Here is a 20,247-nt window from a genome sequence, read left to right as displayed (position 1 = left end):
ATTGGCGCTCGTTTTCCGGGACACATTCAGCTGCAGATTGTTGGACACGAATGCGTTAAACTCCTTCGAGCTCCAGATGTGCAAGGTTGGAAACGAACACTCTTTTCACTGTGTTTTACTGTACCGACCGCCTGGTCCTGCTCGTATATTTTTAGATGAGTTCTCTGAGTTCATGTCATCTATTATAACACTTGAGAGTGTTTTAATCCTTGGAGATTTTAACCTCCATGTCGATAACTCCACATGTCCTATGGCCACTGAGTTGATGACTCTTATGGACTCTTTTAACTTTGTACAACATGTGTCAGGTCCAACACACACCAAAGGTCATACTTTAGATTTAGTTTTTTCTTTTGGTTTAAAAATAGACAAATTAAGCATAAATGATTTACAGTTAAGTGACCACTGCTGTATTTTATTTAACCTGTCAATCACTCTGACTAAAATCCCTTCCAATGTGAAAAAACAGCGACGCATCCTAAATGAAGCAGCTTTCAGTGGGTTTTCTTCCTCCTTTGACCCAACTTCCTTCGCTAGCTGTGATGATGTTGACTCTTTTATGGCTAACTTTAATAATCACTGTCTGACTCTGTTAGACACAGTAGCACCAGCTAAAAACGTTGTTAGCACTCATAAAAAACCTTGTCCATGGATGAATGAAACCATTTTTAACTTCAAAAGAAGCTGTCGGAAAGTGGAACGGTTGTGGAAAACAACTAAACTGGAAGTGCATCGACTCCATCTTAAGGAAAAGATAATGGAGCTAAATGAAATAATAAAGCGCGCCCGCTCTACTTATTTCACTAACCTTGTTCTACAAAATAAGAGAAACCCCAGAGTCTTGTTCAACACTATTGAACATCTTGTTACACCCCCACCGTCCCATGTCCCTGTACACACAAGGGATGATTGTAACATGTTTTTAAACTTCTTTGTAAATAAAGTAGAAGATATTAGGGCCAGTATCACGACTCCTTTGGTCAGCTTGTGCACTTCTGTAGCTCCCGTCAGCACATGGTCCTCCTTCTCTCCTGTCAGCCTACAGGATATTCAGAATCTAGTGAGAAAAATGAAACCCACATCGAGCCCTGTGGATATTATTCCAACCTCACTGCTTTTAAATGTTTTTGATGAAGTCGGTCCATGGTTGGTGAAACTGATCAACCTTTCACTTAAATCCGGCACAGTCCCCAGCTACTTTAAACACGCCCTAGTAAATCCCATTCTCAAAAAGCCTAATCTTGATCCAGGTCAGCCTATAAACTACCGGTCCATATCTAAGCTTCCCTTCATGTCAAAAATGATGGAAAAAGTGGTAGCCAAGCAGCTAACATCAATCATGGAAGATAATGATCTTTATGATAAATATCAATCTGGTTTTAGGTCGATCCACTCCACTGAAACTGCCCTTGTGAAGGTTTCCAGTGACGTGATGATGGCTGCTGATTCTGGTCGCTACACAGTTTTAACTTTATTGGATTTAACATCTGCTTTCGACACCGTAGATCACAACACACTGATCCATCGTCTCAAATCAGAAATGGGGTTTTCCGGTGCTGTACTACAGTGGTTTGCCTCGTATATAAATGGTAGAACTTTTAATGTGGCTTTTAATGATGTAATGTCCAATGTGTCCACCCTGTCATGTGGAGTACCCCAGGGCTCTGTTCTGGGGCCTGTTTTGTTTTTATTGTATCTGATGCCTCTTGGTCGGTTGATCCGTGGTTTTAAAAATGTTTCTTATCATTTTTATGCTGATGATATCCAGTTATACTGCTCTTTTAATGACTCAGAGTTTCACTTTTTACCTGAGTTCTTGGACTGTATCTCATGCATCAAAAACTGGTTTTCATCAAACTACCTCCAGATAAACCCCAACAAAACAGAAACTCTGATCATCGCCCCTGATAAAAAGATCCCACTTATTAAGATCTCTCTCGGTGATTTGGGTTCATCAGTGAAATCCAGCATCAGAAATCTTGGGGTTGTGTTTAACCAATCGATGTCTTTGGAGGGCCACTGTCGTCAACTGACTAAAAACTGTTTTTACCATCTGAGAAATATCTCAAAAGTGAGGCATCTACTGTCCAAACCTGATCTGGAACTGGTCATCCATGCTTTTATTTCATCCCGCATTGACTACTGTAACTCAGTTTTTACCTGTTTTAATAAGTCGACCCTGTGTAAACTCCAAATGGTTCAAAATGCTGCTGCCAGACTTTTGACCGGTACGTCCAGAACATCACACATTACCCCGATACTTTCCTCCCTGCACTGGCTCCCTGTCAATTTCCGGATTGAATATAAAATACTGGTTCTAACATTCCGGGCTTTGCATGGCCAGGCTCCTCTATACATTTCAGACATGTTGTGTCCCTACACTTCAGGACGCAGCCTTCGATCCTCAGGTCAGGGTCTACTAAGGTTCCCAAAAACTAAATTTAAAACCAGAGGAGACCTGGCGTTCCAGGCTGCAGCCCCCAGACTCTGGAATGGTCTGCCCCAGTCTCTCCGGGAGATGAACTGCGTGGACACTTTTAAAAAAACATTTGAAGACTTCGCTTTTCAAAAAAGCTTTTAGTTAACAAGATTTTATTTTTAATTTTTACTGCCCTTTTATGATGCTACACATGTGATGTAAATGTATGTTTATTGTTTCCGTGTATAGCACTTTATTTTTTTTTTTTTATTTATTCAGTTCATTTCCGACATGTTTGCATTCACAGAAATTCATTTGACATTCAGAGCAAAATCACATCGTTTTTTTTTTTTTTTTTTGTCCTTTTTTCATGCCGGAAAGGGCGACGGAAAAAAGCATTATGCTTATCTAGATCCGTCCCCTAATTTGAACACAGATAATTTTACATCCAACCTCGTTTCTTCCCTTTTTTTTTTTTTTTTTGTGATGTGTTCTCGTCTGCAGTCATTGTTCCTGCTGTTACTCCTCTTCACAGTCTTTTTCCTCCGTATTTCCACGAGCTTTCTTTTCCAGTCGTTGTTTACGTTCCTCCAACTCTCCAATCAATGGAGAGTTGACTTGAGATCTGTATGCATGTAGAAATGTCCTCCTCGTTTTCTCCTTAAATTGTTTCAGATTATCGGACTGTTGTGTCTCTGCGTCAAGGCTGTTCCAGAGGTTCATGGCTCTATACACAGTACTATGTTTGCCAACGTTTGATATGATCCTGTTTGGTCTAAACACATTATTATGTCTGAATTCATAGGGATTTTGATTGTATGTGAAACATTTTTGGATTTGATGTGGTAATTTTTTTGATGAAGCCCTAAATGCGTGTATTTGTGTGTTGTAGTGTACTATTTCTTGCAGTTTTAGATATTTTGACTTCTCAAATAAATCGTTTGTGTGTTGTGTGGTACTTTATGTAAAATTCTTATAGCTTTTTTTTGTTGTTTAAATAGTGGTTCAAGATACGTTTTGTAGTTATTACCCCATATTTCGGAGCAGTAGTTTAAGTGCGATGCTATGAGTGAAGAATAGATTGTTTTAAGTGATTTGGTATGTAGGATTTGTTGAAGCTTCCATAGGATGTAACTGCTTTTGGCAACTTTGTTTTTAACTATTTGTATATGTTTTTTCCAGGTCAGCTTGTCGTCCATCCACACTCCTAGTGCCCTATATTCTTTTACTTGTTCTATTGTTTCCATGTTTAGTTTCAGTCTTATATCTCCTGTTTTTTTTCTCTTTCCAAAGTTAATGAATTTTGTTTTACTGACGTTTAGGGCTAATTTATTTACATCTAACCATGTTTGAATTTTTAATAGTTCTTCATTTGTTGACTCTATTAGAGTTTTAATGTCTTTGCCTGAGCATAGAATGGTTGTGTCATCTGCAAACAACGTTAGTTTGAGGCAGTTTGAGACTTTGAAAATGTCGTTTATGTATAGAATGAACAGTTTTGGCCCTAAAATTGAACCCTGTGGAACACCACATTGTATGGTTTGGCATTTTGATGTGTGTTCTTCAAAGTCAACATATTGTCTCCTATTTGTCATATAGCTTTTAATCCATTTTAAGGCGTTGCGCTTTATTCCGTAATTTTGAAGTTTTTCTTGTAGAATATCATGATTAATTGTGTCAAAGGCTTTTTTTAGGTCCAGAAAAATTCCGAATACAAATAGTTTTTTTTCTAATGCTTCTCTTATATTCTCCGTGATGTCAATTATAGCCATTGCTGTTGAACGTCCTTTTCTAAATCCATATTGTCCTTCATGTAGTATATTATTGTCTTCTATAAATTTGTCGAGTCTGTTCATGAACAGTTTTTCCAGAATTTTTGATAGTTGTGGTAATATTGATATAGGTCGATAATTAGTGAAATTACATTTTTCTCCACCCTTGTAAATCGGTCTGATTTTTGCAATTTTCATTTTTTCTGGGAAAACACCATTCTTGAATGAGAGATTACTTATATGTGTTAATGGCGGGGTTATTTCAGCTGTTATGGTTTTTATTAGACTCATAGTTAGATTATTAACGTCTCTGGATTTTTTTGAGGTACAGGTAGTGATTATTCTGTCCACCTCTGCTTCTGTTACTTCTTCGAGTACAAGGTACTTATCAATGTCTTTCTTCTCATTGTCAAAATGGTTCCATTTAAGTGTTGGGTGTTTATTTATCTCTTTCTCTATGTCTTTTCCAGTATTTATGAAAAAACTGTTGAGTTCTTGTGCTATTATGTTTTTATTGTATTCTTTTACATTGTTTATTATAAAATGGTCTGCATTTTTTTCTTTGCATTTGCGCATGCTTATGTTGTTTATTATTTCCCACAATTTTTTGTTTTTGTTTTTATTCTCTTTTAATTGTTTTTCATAATATTCTCTTTTTTTTTCTCTTAGTAAATTATTAACTTTGTTTCTGTATTTTTTATAACGTATTTCTGCTTTTAATGTTTTTTCTGTTATATATTTTTTATATAATATGTTTTTCTTTTTGCATACGTTGGCTATTTTCTTGTTAATCCATGGTACATTGTTTATTTTACTTTTGGTTGTTATTTGTTTCAAAGGGCAGCATTTATCGTATATTGTCGTTATTGTGTCTGTAAATGTGTCATACGCTACGTTCACGTCTTCTTCCTTGAAGACACTTTCCCACGTCTCTCTTTTTATCTGTTGTTTAAAGTTTTCTAGTTGTTTTTCTCCTTCCAGTCTCCTGTATGTCTGTGTGTTATGATTTTCACGGTTCTTCTTCTCTTTTGCGTTTAGTATCATAAATATTGGTAAATGATCAGAGATGTCATTTATTAATATACCACTCTTTATATCTGTGTTTTGTATGTTTGTGAAGATGTTATCTATCAGTGTTGAGCTGTGTTTATTAATTCTGGTTGGTTGCGTTATGAGAGGTTGTAATCCATTTGTGTACATGCAATTGGCAAAGTCTTCAATGTGTGTACTTTTTAGAGGATTTAAAATGTTTATATTGAAGTCTCCACATATCAGTAATCTCTTATTTTTGATTTCTTCTATCATTTTAGTTAGTTTCTCATTAAATATGTCTATTTTACAGTCAGGTGCACGATACAAACAGCAGATTATTATCTTACGTCCCTCTGGACTTGTAATTTTCACTGTTATGCATTCCATTACTTCTTCCACAGTTAAACTCAAAGACTCTATAATCTCCATATCTATATTTTCTTTTATGAATAGTGCTACCCCTCCTCCTGGCTTATGTAATCTGTTCTTATAGACAAATTTATATCCTTTTATCATAAAATCCATGCCTTTTTTTTCATTCATCCAAGTTTCTGATAGTGCTATTATGTCAAATCTATACAAAGTAGAGATGTAATCCTTAATGTCTTCAAAATTTGCATACATACTGCGACAATTACAGTGAACAAGTGACAGACCTTTTTCCTTCTTATTTTCCACTTTGAAGTCATTCTCTGTGTAGAAATGGCTGTTCGTGTATTGTTTCCAATGTGAAAAGTTGTTTGGGTCCACTTCGTCTACTTGATTAATCTCCCGTTGTTGATGTTGATGATGTTGCGGATGATTTTTAGTGATTCTGTCCATATCCATGACTTTTATCAGTCTTCTTTACTTTTAGGCACCTCATTCGTATTTTTCCAGGTCTTCCATCCTTTGGACTAGAACGGGTTTTCCATTTTCTCCTCCTGGAGGTGTGATGTAAATCCTGCAGCCTCTGGTCCAGTTTTTCACAATTTTTCCTCCTTTCTTCAGTTGGCGTGCTTTCCATGCGATACTTGCATTCTGCTTCGTCAGGTTCTCGTTCATAAACACCATCGTTCCCACAAGTTTTCTGCCTTGTCTCATTATTTCAGCTTTATATTTCATGTTGGTGAATGTAATTTTCACATCTCTGGTGTCTTTGCTTTTTGGCAGCAGCTGGCAGTAGTTGATGTTGTCTGGGTTCACTTCAATGCCTTTCGAGTCCAGGTAATCAATCACCTATGTTCTTCAATCGATTTTTCGTCTTCGCTGGTCGGATCCTCTGTTTGTCTTGTTGCACTGGCGTAGCTCCTTGGCCTTATCTTTAGGCCCGTGATGATGACATCCTTTTCTCTTTCTTTTCTTTCCAGATCTTCAACCCTCGCATCCAATGTTTTTGTCTTTTCTGCATTCTTTACATTTTCTTCTTTCAGTACCTTGACATCATTCTCCAGTATTTTCAATGATTTCTCCAAGGCATTCGTCATGTTCTCCATCTTCGTAGATAGTTCCTGTCTTAAGGACATGAGATCCTGTTTCATGTCCTTAATCATTTCTTTAAGCTCTTCTTTGAATAGCTTAAAGTTCTCTTCCATTTTTGGTGGCATGTCTGGGCCCAGTTTTCTCTCTTCAGATGCAGCTGGTCGCTGCTCGCTGGTAGTCAAGGTCGCGTTATCAGACGAGAGTATAGCTTTCCCGGAGAGCTCTGAAAACACGTCTTCTCTCTTCCTTGGCTCAGGAAGAATGATTTGTGATTTTATCTGCGAAAAGCGCTTTATAAATAAATACTTACTTACTTACTTACTTACTTACTAACTTGTCTTCCCTCTGAATATAGGGATTTGTAGTAATTTCTGAATATTTCATTAATTTCTTCTGGATCAAATAGTTTATTTTTTAGTTTCGGGTTCTATGTATTGAGTTCAGAAATGTGTTTTGCTTTAAGTTGTTTTGCCAGGATCTTAGTCACCTTTGGTGTAGATCCATAAAAGGTTTGTTTCTTTCTTAATTGGTCTGAGGCTTGTTGAACATCTTATGAAGTGAAAACACCAGCATCCCAGCTTTCACAGGCGCTTCGACCTCGAGATCAGCAGGCAAGAGCAAAACAGTCAGTGTAAAGCACAGGATGAGAAAAACAAAAAATTCAAAGACACTTGGAAAAGTGATTACATGAAGAATCCACATGATTATAATTTTGCCACAATAGTACCTTGCTTTGAATCCTGCTGCTTGCAGCCTTTCTCCATCAAAGGACTTATAGCTACTATTCGATTCCATCTACGCTACATGGATCCCTTCACCAACAGCTTGTTGGAAAACCCATCCATCTCCTGCTAAATGGCCTGATGAAAGAAAAACCACAAGGCATTGATGCCCACCTCCCTCTCACTCTCCCACTCTTCAAAAAATTCATCGCACATCTAAGAAATGGGTGTTTCAATCCCTAGACAGATCCCTTATTAGAGACAGCCTTCCTCACAGTGTTTTATGGCATTCTAAGAGGTGGTGAGTTCACTTCATGCTCAGGATCCTTCAACCCTTTGCATGGTTTGCTTCTCACCTTTGCCTCCTTTGCATGCAGGCTCCAGCCGGAACGCTACACTGCCCACTCCTTCCTCATCTGAGCTGCAGCAACTGCAGCTTCTATTACCCCATTTTCTATGCTCAAGGCAATGGGCCACTGATCATCTTCTGTTTATGAACGTTGCCTATGACCTGAGGCCAAAGCCATCCCCAAGGCTCAAAAGAAAAAAAAAAGCTATGTCATTTTAGGGGTCATGCTGACCACTCTCCCTGCTTAGGTAATTCCACCGCATAGGTACTTCCACTCAGGTGCGTGAAAGGCACGGACAAAGTAAGTAGATAGAAATGAGGAATGTTGCTAACTGACTATTCTCCTTGTCGACTAGACTGATTTTTCCTTATCGACTATTGACTAGTCTATTACACATGGTTTTTCAAGAAGAGTTCAATTTAAGCACAACATAATCTATAAGGTCAAAACATGTCTTAAAAATATTGTGTACCTTTAATATTTATCAGAAAATCTCTGTATTACTAGTTATTAGTTTAGATACTAGTGAGATGTTCACACTGTGAGAGATGAGCAGCTGAACTCTGCTGAACGTCCAAGTATTTCCTCAGGATTAATCCAAAGAAGCAAATCACACTGAAAACAATCCAATGAGCTCTGGAATCAATGTGTGGCATTTTCAAGCATTTCTTTAATTTAAAGCTTTCAAATATTTGGACAATAAATAGTCCAACAGGCAGAAACAACAATGTTGAGCAATAATCAATGTGATCAACAACCATATGTAAATGGCAACTATACAAAAAACAAAAAATAATAAATCAGTTACCAGAATTACAGTTGAACTCTAATTAAGAGCATGTTCAGGCATCACATTTTAACAGTGAAATGTAGAATGAGAGAAATGTGATATCCTCCATTTCCTGAACAAAAAAAAGCTGTGACTGCTTCATCTTACAAGCAGATCAGCCATGAAATCATTAGCAGTATTAAACCATCATATTAAAAACACCTGCAATAAAATACACTTGTACCTATTAAATGTCAGAGGAAAGCTCCGTGGTTTAGCTCTGAAACTCGCACACTCAAACAACCCGTAAATTAGAGAGAGTCACGAATACTCTGGCAGGAAAGCCATAGTAAATACATGACAGCCTTACAACATAGTCGATCTACATACTACTCCTCACTATTTGAAGAAAATAAAAATAATCTGAGGTACCTTTTCAGCACTGTAGCCAGGCTAACACAAAGTCAGAGCTCTATTGAGCCCATGATTCCTCTAGCCCTCAGCTGTGAGGACTTTATGACATTTTTTAACGATAAAATTCATAAGATTAGAGATAAAATTAGCCACTCCCTGCCTTCACCTGGGCATGCTGTACCATTAAATGTAAATAGGCCTAACCTAAACTGTTTCACACATATAGGACTTCAGGAACTTAACTCTATTATTTCATCCTCCAAACCATCGACCTGCCTTTCAGATCCGATCCCAACTAAGCTGTTTAAAGAAGTTGTTCCCCAGGTCTGCCCATCTTTGTTGGAGACAATAAATATATCCCTATCAATAGGTTACGTGCCACAGTCCTTTAAAGTAGCTGTAATCAAACCCCTTCTCAAAAAACCTACTCTTGATTCCAGCACTTTAGCAAACTACAGGCCTATATCTAATCTTCCTTTTATTTCAAAGATTCTTGAGAAAGTTGTGGCGGCTCAGCTCTGACTTCCTTCAAAACAACAGCCTGTTCGAGGACTTCCAGTCAGGTTTCAGAGCTCAACACAGCACAGAGACTGCTTTAGTTAAAGTAACTAATGATCTACTCTGGGCTTCAGATGAAGGATGACTCTCAGTGCTGGTTTTATTAGATCTTAGTGCAGCTTTTGACACTATAGATCACTATATTCTACTAGAGAGATTAGAGGAATTACTTAGAATCACAGGGACTGCCCTAAACTGGTTTAAGTCCTACCTATCTGATAGGTACCAGTTTGTACACGTGAATAATAGGTCTTCTGTGTACACTAAAGTAAGCTACGGGGTTCCTCAGGGCTCTGTGCTAGGTCCAATCCTCTTCTGTATCTATATGCTCCCCCTTGGTAATGTTATGAGAAAATACTCTGTTAACTTTCACTGCTATGCTGATGATACCCAACTGTATGTATCAATGAAGCCAGGTGAGACAAATCAGCTATCTAAACTTGAGGCCTGTCTAAAGGACATTAGGGCCTGGATGGACCAAAATTTTCTTCTTCTTAACTCAGACAAGACTGAGGTCATTGTACTGGGCCCACGACACCTTAGTGAAACCTATGCTAGCCTAACTGCCCTAGATGGCATTACTCTGGCCCAAAGCACAACTGTTAGAAACCTTGGGGTTCTATTTGATCAGGATTTATCCTTCAACTCTCACATAAAACAAACTTCAAGAACTGCCTTCTTTCATCTCCGTAACATTGCTAAAATCAGATCTATCCTGTCTCAGAGCGACGCCGAAAAGCTAGTCCATGCTTTTGTTACCTCTCGACTGGATTATTGTAATTCTCTTTTAGCAGGCTGCCCGAGCAAGTCGCTTAAGACACTTCAGCTGGTTCCAAATGCTGCAGCACGTGTACTGACTAAAACTAGGAGAAGAGATCACATTACTCCTGTATTAGCCTCTCTGCATTGGCTTCCCATAAAATATAGAATATAATTCAAGATTCTTCTTCTCACTTATAAAGCCCTAAATGGACAGGCACCAGTCTATCTCAAGGAGCTTGTAGTGCCATACAATCCCCCCAGAACACTACGCTCTCAAAATGCTGGCCTACTCGTTGTTCCATTTGTCTCTAGAAGTAGTATAGGAGGAAGAGCTTTCAGTTATCAGGCCCCACTTCTCTGGAACCATCTACCAACCACGGTTCGGGGGGCAGACACCCTCTCTACCTTCAAGGTTAGGCTCAAAACATTTCTCTTTGGTAAAGCTTTTAGTTAGGAACCAGCTCATAGTTAAGATGCAATAGGCATAGACTGCCGGGGGGTCTGGCAAGCTCGGTTGGAGAGAGGTTGGAGAGGGCGTTAAGAGAGAGGTCATTTAGGTTAGAGAGGGACTGGAGAGGGTCCCATTCCTCTCTCAAACACTCCCTCTATGTCTGCTTCTTCCCTTGTGTGTTTGCTCCTGTACTCCTGGCTTTTGTCTTGCAGGTCCGTGGGATCCTCAGTGTGGAGTTACAGAGTCTCAACAACTCTGTCTCCACCCTTTCCTCTGCACACACCCAACACAGCATAACGTGGATGGCTGTTCATCATAGGAATGGGATCCACACAAGGTTCCTGCTGCTTAACAGAAGGTTTTCCTTGCCGCCATGATGAATTCATGTTGGGTGTGGGATACATATGTATGTGTATATACGTATATATATGCATATGTGTGTATCCATAAAATGAAGAGTCCGTCCTTAAGACTGCTCTACTGTAAAGTGTCTTGAGATACCATTGGTTATGATTTGGCGCTATACAAATAAAAGACTAATTGATTGATTGGCACCTTTTCACATGCACACACACAGCGTCTGCAAGCTCACAAACACAGTTAGCTGAGTTATCTCTCTATTGATCAATTATTCTCTGCCCTCACATCATTACATTGATACCCAACATTGAAGAAAAGCTAACATAAGCTTGCTAACTGTGAATAGCCTGTGTGGTGACGGTTGCCCGGTTGAAATATCCGGAAAGTTTGTTAAACTTTGTCACTCTTCTGCTGAAAGTGTTTTAAAGCCATCATCTCACAGCATCCATAAGTGCTCTGTGCTGCAGAGACCACACAAGAAAAGCTTTCTCCCCAGTTCAGGCTCCAGCTCTGCCTCCTGTTCCACGTCTATTTCCCACTGCTCATCTTCCGACATCATTAGATTAAGTGACCGACGCAAATATTTTTTTTTCACATTTCTTCTGGGAAAAGCATTGCGTTGCCATATTGAGAGTGAATAAACCCGCGAAACTGAGAAGTAACATTGTATAATCCATTGATTTTAACAATGTACCTGTAATTCGATTATCAACCATTTAAACTGTAACTGTAACGGATTAAAGTTACTCATTCTGATTACGGAACACCGTTAGATGTAATCTATTACTCCCCAACACTATATATATATATATATATATATATATATATATATATATATACGTCTAAGCTCCCCAAAGTAGCATCCCGCATCTGTTATTTGATCATAGCCAGCTACTCTAGTTAAACTAGTTATTCATTATTTATTAATTGTTAATTTATCAATCTATATATATATATATATATATATATATATATATATATATATATATATATATATATATATATATATATATATATATATATATATTTATTTTTTCAGTTATGTTTCTACTGGCTTTTCCATGCAAGCACATGAAAGACGCAAAATCTGTTATGGCGTTTTTAGGCGCCAAGCTGACCGCTCTGACAGCTTAGGGCAGTAATTCCATGCAGGAGCGTGAAAGGCATGGCAGTGAGGTTGGGGGTCCTGCTGACCGGTCTCTCTGCCTATTCCTTTCCATGTAGCTCATGGAAGAGCGAGGGGGAGCTCCCTTCTCTTCGGGGTTTTCACGTTCTGCATAGAAGGGCAGAGAGGTCCCAGAACACAGCTTTACCACCAAATCTAAACTGCATGCTAATAAACAATTTGACTAAAGTGATCCTGACTGAAATTGAGCATCGTGTTAGTTCAGGGAGGCACAGAAGTCAAGCTAGCCCAGCTCCATCAGCTGACAGTAGCTGTCAACAACCGACAGCATCCATCCCCTAATTCAGTTAATCATCCAGCTGATCATGTTCCATTCTTCTCATTGGTTAGAGTTAGTCACGGTGCTGTATTTAAACCACTGGAACATGCCTACTTTTGCACACTTCGATCGCAAACGCCTCGCCACCCACCCCCCAGCTCCTCCTCTTCTGTCTAATTAAACAGTGTCTCCTGTTGCCACCTAACATCTGTGTTTCGGTTCGAGGAGGTCTTGCTGACCACTCTCTCTGCTTATGCCTTTCCATGTAGCTCATGGAAAAGTGAGGGGGAGCTCCCTTTGTGTTGGGTTTTCCACACAACTGTGTGGTAGGGCAGAGAGGTCCCAGAGCAGAGCCTTACTGCCAAATCTAAACTGCATGGTGTTAAAAAAAATTGACTAAAGTGATTCTGACTAAGCACCAGCAGACCTTTGCAACCCTGGAAACAGGAACAAGCGGGTCATAAAATTGATGGACGGATGGATCCTGACTGAAATACACACACAGGTGGGCGGAGGAAGAAACCTATGTCCGTGTCTGCGTCTATCTGTGTATCTTTATGACTGAACCCTCCTTGCATCCAGCGGAGTCTGGTACCGATGTGTCTTAGCCATATATCAAAGTGAAATCTTGAGGTCATGAAAACAGTTCACGGTTGTGTGTGTTCAAACCAAAGCAACAGAATGCCAGAGCCTACAAGATAGACTTAGATATAAATAATCTTTTCGCTCTATAGTTCAAGCATTTTACTCACATTTGTACACAGAAGTGAAAACTTATGATGAAATGAACTCAGAGCTCAGTCGGAGTGGCTGGGCCTGGTCTGCTCCACCAGTTTATGGAGTGATCACAGCTACAGCCCTGATGTGACATCATTGTGTGTCCTGTTTTGAGCAGTCAAAGTTCGGGCCTTCTCCTTGAACCAAGAGCTCCGACCGGCCAAACGCAGCGTCCTTCTCACCTTCAGGGTGAGTGCAATGACCTGCTGGACCAGCAGGGGGCAGTGTTCACCTTGTTTTTACAGTATACGCTCATGTTTTTACATTATTTGATTAATAACATACAGACAGAATTTGTACATTAGTGTAGTTTCCATTAGAACGACTCAAAAAGTGTTCCACTGACCTCCAGGATCCAGACCACAGCACCGTGGACATCGTGAAGATGATCGACCCAAACAATGGAGTTCCATCCATGCAGAACCCGTTTAGGATCCCAATCAGCCCAAAGTAACGCACGCACGCACGCACACACACACACACACTAACATGTGTGTTCAGGTCTTACTAGTCTCATGTGTGTTCTAGTATTACTGGTTTCATGTCTGTTCAGGGGCCTCATTTATAAATGCCGCTCCCCACTGATCCTCCAGCTTTTTGTGAGACTGAGCTCCGCCCCTTTCCTCCACCTGTTGAACAGACATTCTTCCTATGAGGAGAGATCCACATTTTCTCCTCCGCTTTTAGTGTGATCGTTTATTTTTCACCAGTCACAGTCTACTGAGGCAACGCAACATGATCTGCCTTTCTATCATTTGTAATGCACACTGTGTCACCACATTATGCTCTCCTGCGTGTGTTCACCTCAACAATTAATACCTCCACCTCACATTGAGTGAAATTTGTTTTGTTTCATTTGCTCGTTTTCCCCTTCGATGCAGCATGATTCGTATTTGTGAATATTCATTTAGAGCGTTCACCTGACCTTTTATGGGCACCAAATGGGCGGAGTAAGGTGTTTTTTCATGTGCGCCAACCTTCGAGTTGATTGTGATTTATGAACGGAAACAGGCATGAGACGTACGTGCGCCCTCGTTTATAAATTGTAAAAAAAGATTTGTACGCACTTCCTGGTTTTTAGTGTACGCCAGCTGAAGTGTGCTTACCTAGGAACACTTTTATAAATGAGGCCCCAGGTCTTACTGGTCTCACGTGTGTTCAAGTCTTACTGGTCTCAAGTGTGTTCAGGTCTTACTGGTCTTGTGTGTGTTCAGGTTGGGGATTTGGACCATCACAGCTTCGTACTCTGAGGACTTTTCCACTTTGGCCCAAACAAACTTTGAAGTTAAAGAATACGGTACTTTACTGATGCTTCCTTTGATGACGATGATGATGATGACGATGATGGTAATGGTGATGATGATGATGGTGATGATGACATGATAAAATTTAGGGTAGGAAATTAAATGTTCACCCTCGGTCCAGTTCTTCCCAGTTTCACCATCAGCATTGAACCAGAGGCTAACTATATCAGCTACGATCGCTTCAGTCGCTTCAACTTCAAGGTTTCTGCCAGGTGAGAAAGTGAATGAAAAAATGAATTAATGAGCAGAGGTAAAAGTCACTGGTGTCAGGTGCCTTCATGGAATGAATGAATTAATTAATTTATGAATGAATAAACAAGCTGAGGCAAACATCGCTGGTACCTTCAGGTACCTTCATGGAGCTCCAGTGTCCAATGGTGAGGTCTTCCTTCGCTATGGATACATCAGTGGGAACAATCGTCCAGTCATCATCCCCAACTCAGTCAGGAGAGTAGTGGTAAGAGGGAGGAGCTTTTCTATCATTGGTCATTATTGATTATTAGGGGTGGAGCCAATCACTGAGTTCACCATATGATATGTCTGTGTGTGTCTATCTCTCTATTTCTCTCTCTCTCTGTGTGTGTGTGTGTGTGTGTCTATTTGTGTGTATGTGTGTGTGTGTCAGTGTGTGTGTGTGTGTGTTGTGCGTGTGTGTGTGTGTGTGTGTGTATGTAGCTGTCCTCCTCAGGTCATGTGATGGTGATGGTGAACATGCAGCAGATTCTGTCCAATCACAACATGGTGAATGATCTCAGTGGGCTGATGAACAAGTACCTCTACATCGCCGTCCTGGTGAAGGAGAGATATGGTGCAGCTCTCTAACCACGAGTTGACCAGGTTAACCAGGCTAAGCCGCTGAGTAAACTAACTAGTTGTCCTGTGACAGGAGGCATCAGTCAGGAGTTTGAGTTCGCTGCAGTGAAGTTCGTCAAGTCTCCGTTCACTTTGAGCCTTGTCTCCACGCCGCCGTTTATTAAACCACGACTCCCCTACAATATACAGGTGAGCTTGCTACCTACCAACCAGGAGCATGTTCAACACATGTTACAGGTGCAATGGAGCCATCGGAGCGGTGCATGGTCCGAACAAAGGGAAAGGAAATCCTTTAGAGATGGGTACCTTTCACTTTTGAACCGATACCACTACCGATACTCGGTATTGGTATTCCACCCATCCATTAGTTTTCTGACCCACTTGGTCCTTTTTTTTCAAGGTCACGGCGATCTGCTGGTGTCTATCTCCAGCTTCTTTCATTGCGCATCCATCACAGGGCAACACACAGACAAACAACAACTCACATTCATTCCTATGGCAAATTTAAAGACTCCATTCAACCTAACAGCCTAACAATTTCTGATAGTAGGAGGAAGCTTGAGTCCCAGAGTAATATATAGAGTTTATATATTTGGGTTATTGAAGTCTGGATAGTGTTTTGATAGTTCAGATGGAGAAAGAGAGCGAGAGTTTGAGGATTTTTGAGGGAGGAGAGTGTGGATCAGGGGTGCACACACTTTTTCAGCTAGCAAGCTAATTTTTTACCACTGACAGCGTTTCCTGATCTACTGCGTTGGGAAGGGGGGGTATTGTAAATAATTAAATTGTATTATTTATGCTATCACAATTATTATAACTATATTATTACAATTATTATTATAATTTTTTTAATACCTTGTTTTTATTAGACATTTTTACACAAAACAAACAGCAAACAAGGATATAACAATAAGGATAGCACACAGGGTCAGTACAGGTTCAACGTGCATTAATTCCTGAGTTTGATCTTTTTGAAAATGTAAATCAGAAGCTGAGAGCCAGAAACACATTAATCTGTACATCATATTCATCAATATCCTCTGCAAACGCAGGAAAAAAAAAAGATATTAATTCTACAAATTATAGAGTAAGACATTTGTACAGGACAGAGCAAACACTTTCATTGTTCCAGATTTGTGTAAGATTTCCATGGTTCCAGTACCTCTCAGACTTAGCACTGGCATATCTCAGAGAGAAGGTCAGACGCTCCATAGTATAAATCTCTCCAATGATCGCTTTCCATTCTGAAGTAGACGGTGGCTCTTTACTGAGCCATTTTCTGGTTATTGCTTTTTTGCAACTAGCTAATAAAATTTGTATTAAAGACCTCTCTTGTTTTTTTTTAATTTTTGTTGGTAAATTCCCTAAATACATAAGACTGAAAGAGCAGTCTATATCTGAGCCTACAATTAATCTAAATTATCTTATCACATTTCCCCAAAATAGTGAAAGCGCATGACACTCCCAAAAAATGTGGAAATGCCCAGCAGACGTATTGCCACACAACCTCCAACAGTGACCAAGCTCAGACCTGTTAGTCTGGGATCCTTTGATCTTTGGAGTGATCAAAAATCTTAAGATATTTTTCCATGCAAACTCTCTCCACAGACCCGAGCTTGAGGTGAATGACTGTGTTTTGCAGATGTTGAGCCAGTCCTCCTCAGTTATCTTTAACTTAGCTTCCTATTCCCATTTTGTCTTAACATATGTAATTAAAATTAAATTTAATTAAATTTAATTAATTAAATCGGGGCTTTCGCTTTTAATTGGCCATGTAATGTTGTTACATACATGGAATTTGTCCTCTGCATTTAACCCATCCCTGAGGAGCAGTGGGCAGCCATTTTTGCGGCGCCTGGGGAGCAGTTCGGGGTTAAGGGACTTGCTCAACATCCCACAGTGATGGCCCAGGTGAAGCTTGAACCGGCAACCCTCCGATTACAAGCCCAGCGTCCTTAACCACTAGGAGTGACCTCTCTCTAGCTGCAAAGATGTGTACATTTTAGCAATCAATTTTCTGGTGGCATTGCCTTTGTGTGCTTCCATAAATATTTTAATCACAATTAATCATTTCTCTGTTGTCCATTTCATATTTTTGTCATAGCAATATCTCATTTGGAAGTATCTGAAAAAATCAGATTTCTCCAGGTTAAAGGTGTTTCTTCCCACCGAGCATTTTAAGGTCTATTATACGTCTAATATACGTCTAAATGTTCCTTAGACGTCTAGTCTAAAATTGGTCTACCAGGGGTATAGCAATTAAAGTTTTTTAGACGTCTAATATACATTTAGACGTAATAACATAAACACGTTTGTGTGATAGAAACTATTTAACTACTACTCTTTGACCACTATTACTAATATTACTACTAACTACTATTAACTACTTTTTGAGGTGTAAAAAAAATTGCTAGGTGATGTTCTTTGCCTCCTGTAGCCCCCCCCCCCAACCACATCGAGCTGGTGCCTGCTTTAAATGCTCTCCCATCGCTGCTCCGACCTGTTCCTCCATCGCCTGCGGGAAGGCAATGTGAACAGACTCTGTAAACAAAAAAAAGAAGACTTTCCAGTAATAATTGCAGAAATTAGCTAGTACAGTCCAGAAGGATTCTTCATTTGTTTGGAAAATAGCATAACGAGAAGCTTTTAATCTTGGCTCCAACAGAGAAAGCAGGCCCTTAATTACTTTCATGATAACACATTTGAAAGTAAAAGAAACAAACCACTGAACGCCAAGTTAGCACTGACTAATCGATGCTGTTGGGCCCACACTGAGTAAGCTAGCAACAAGCTATCCATCATGCTAGCAACCAACACACTAGGCCTACATGCAAGCAAATGCTAAACTGATGCAATATTGCAAAACTGAACATTTTACTATATGTCCTTCAGCACCTATCTCTTTCTTGCAGAAAGTGACAATTCTTGAACTTTGACGACCTTCAGTCCGACGAACGCTAAGTCAAGTCTAGTCAATCAATGCGCACAAGTGCATTGGATAAGGTGAAGCCGTTTGCAAAGGCCACCTGTAGTCTCATCCGGTGCTCCTCGACCCAGTCCTCCACTCTGCTCTCATTGGCTTGTGAAACCCGGCCAAGGAGGAAGTCAATGGGGAGATATGGTAGAACCATTCATGTACCAAAATGTGAGCCACAGTTGAAGCTCCCTTGTAGCAACAGCCTGTGTAAACTTGGAAAACACATCTGTCATTACGAGCACATTCTCCATACCATCTTGTGAGGTTTCGAGTAAGGTAAAGTCAATGGCTAACACTTCATTGGGTCTGGACGCTAGCAGATGACCCATCGCTACTTTGATGTGGGGCAGTGAGGCCTTGGCAAGAGTACAGCGCTCACAACGTTGACCCCAATCCTTAATGTCCTTGTGCATAAGGGGCCAGTAGCATCTCTGCCTGACCAAATCCGTGGTTCTCTCCAAGCCTTGATGGCCATGTTCATGATGCAGCTGCTGAAGTACTTCCTCTTTTAGGCAGGCCGGCAAAAGCAGCTAGTAACGGTCCTCTCCTCCATCCGACCTCTGTGTGTGGCGATACAGCACCCCGTTCATCTCCTGTAACCGGTCCGGGCGTCTCTGGTTGCGCCAGAATGTCAAAAATGTCCCTATTACTTTATCAGCTTGTTGTAAGGCAATCAACTCCCCTGCTGAATGGTGGGGGGGAAAGGCAGAGATGGTGGCTTGAGTTACCTGGAGGGCAGGATTAGGAGGTGCAGATCTCTGAAGCATCAGTGGGATGGCATTGCTCCATTTTTGGCCATCTTGACAGAGCATCAGCATTAGTATTTGTTCTGCCAGACCTGTAACGTATGGTAAAGTCAAACGACGCTAACTGGGCAGCCCACCCCTGTTCTGCTGCCCCCAGTTTTGCAGTTTCTAAGTGACTAAGAGGGTTATTGTCTGTCCATACTGTGCATCTTTGACCATGGAGGTAGTCCCAAAATTTCTCAGTCATTGCCCATTTTAATGCCAGGAACTCGAGTTTCATGGCGCTATAGTTTGACATGTTTCTCGCTGTTTCTGAGGCCCCGACTGGCATACGCTATTGGCCGCACTTTACCCTCCTGCTCTTGTGAGAGCACGGCTCCGAGTCCATTGAAGCTAGCATCACTTTCTAAAATAAATGGCAAGGAGAAGTTTGCATAAGCAAGAACAGGTGCACTCACCAAGATGGCTTTTAGATCATTGAAGCTCTTTTCGCATTCACCCGTCCAGCTGGCTACCAGAAGTTGCCGCTTGGATTGCTCCTGGGCTTTCTGCACCTCCACAATCAGCTAGTGGAGAGGGGCTGCCATCTTTGCAAAGCCATTGACAAACCTCCGATAGTATCTGGCAAAGCCTAAAAAAAATCTCAATTCCATTGTAGTGTCAGGACAAGGCCAGCCAGCTACGGCGGTGATTTTTTCTGGGTCTGTGGACACTCCATCGGCAGAAATTACATGGCCAAGGTACGTCACTTCCTTTCTGAAGAAGTTACATTTTGAAAGCTTTACCTTGAGGCCTTCTTGTTGCAGTCGGCTCAAAACAGCACCCAGGTGCTGGAGGTGGTCATCTACGGAGGAGGAATAAACAACAACATCGTCAAGGTATAAGAGCAGAGATTGGCAGTGTTGGGATCCAAACATTCTCTCCATTAGCCTTTGGAAAGTGCTAGGCGCATTACATAAACCAAATGGCATCCTATTGAACTCAAATAAACCAAACGGTGTGCAAAACGCAGTTTTCATTTTGTCGTGCTCAGCCACAGGGGCTTGATTCTAGCCGCTAGCAAGTTCTATGGTTGAGAACCAACAATGCATCCAGCGACTCCCTAATCCTAGGTA

General features: G+C 40.5%; 1 protein-coding gene across 1 annotated transcript in view; it reads left to right on the top strand.

The window, feature by feature from the left end:
• The window catches only part of c5 (complement component 5), a 103,555-nt gene that overhangs the window by 19,007 nt on the left and 64,301 nt on the right, over positions 1–20,247 (top strand). Inside the window, exons 4-10 of the mRNA XM_028458185.1 lie at positions 13,411–13,481; positions 13,645–13,742; positions 14,507–14,589; positions 14,718–14,808; positions 14,945–15,047; positions 15,272–15,404; positions 15,483–15,598. Coding sequence (XP_028313986.1) covers positions 13,411–13,481; positions 13,645–13,742; positions 14,507–14,589; positions 14,718–14,808; positions 14,945–15,047; positions 15,272–15,404; positions 15,483–15,598 — 695 coding nt within the window. The remainder of the gene's footprint in view (positions 1–13,410; positions 13,482–13,644; positions 13,743–14,506; positions 14,590–14,717; positions 14,809–14,944; positions 15,048–15,271; positions 15,405–15,482; positions 15,599–20,247) is intronic.

The sequence above is a fragment of the Gouania willdenowi genome, chromosome 9 (assembly GCF_900634775.1).
Source record: "Gouania willdenowi chromosome 9, fGouWil2.1, whole genome shotgun sequence".
Lineage (NCBI taxonomy): Eukaryota > Metazoa > Chordata > Actinopteri > Blenniiformes > Gobiesocidae > Gouania > Gouania willdenowi.
This window is presented reverse-complemented; position numbering and strand designations above follow the sequence as displayed.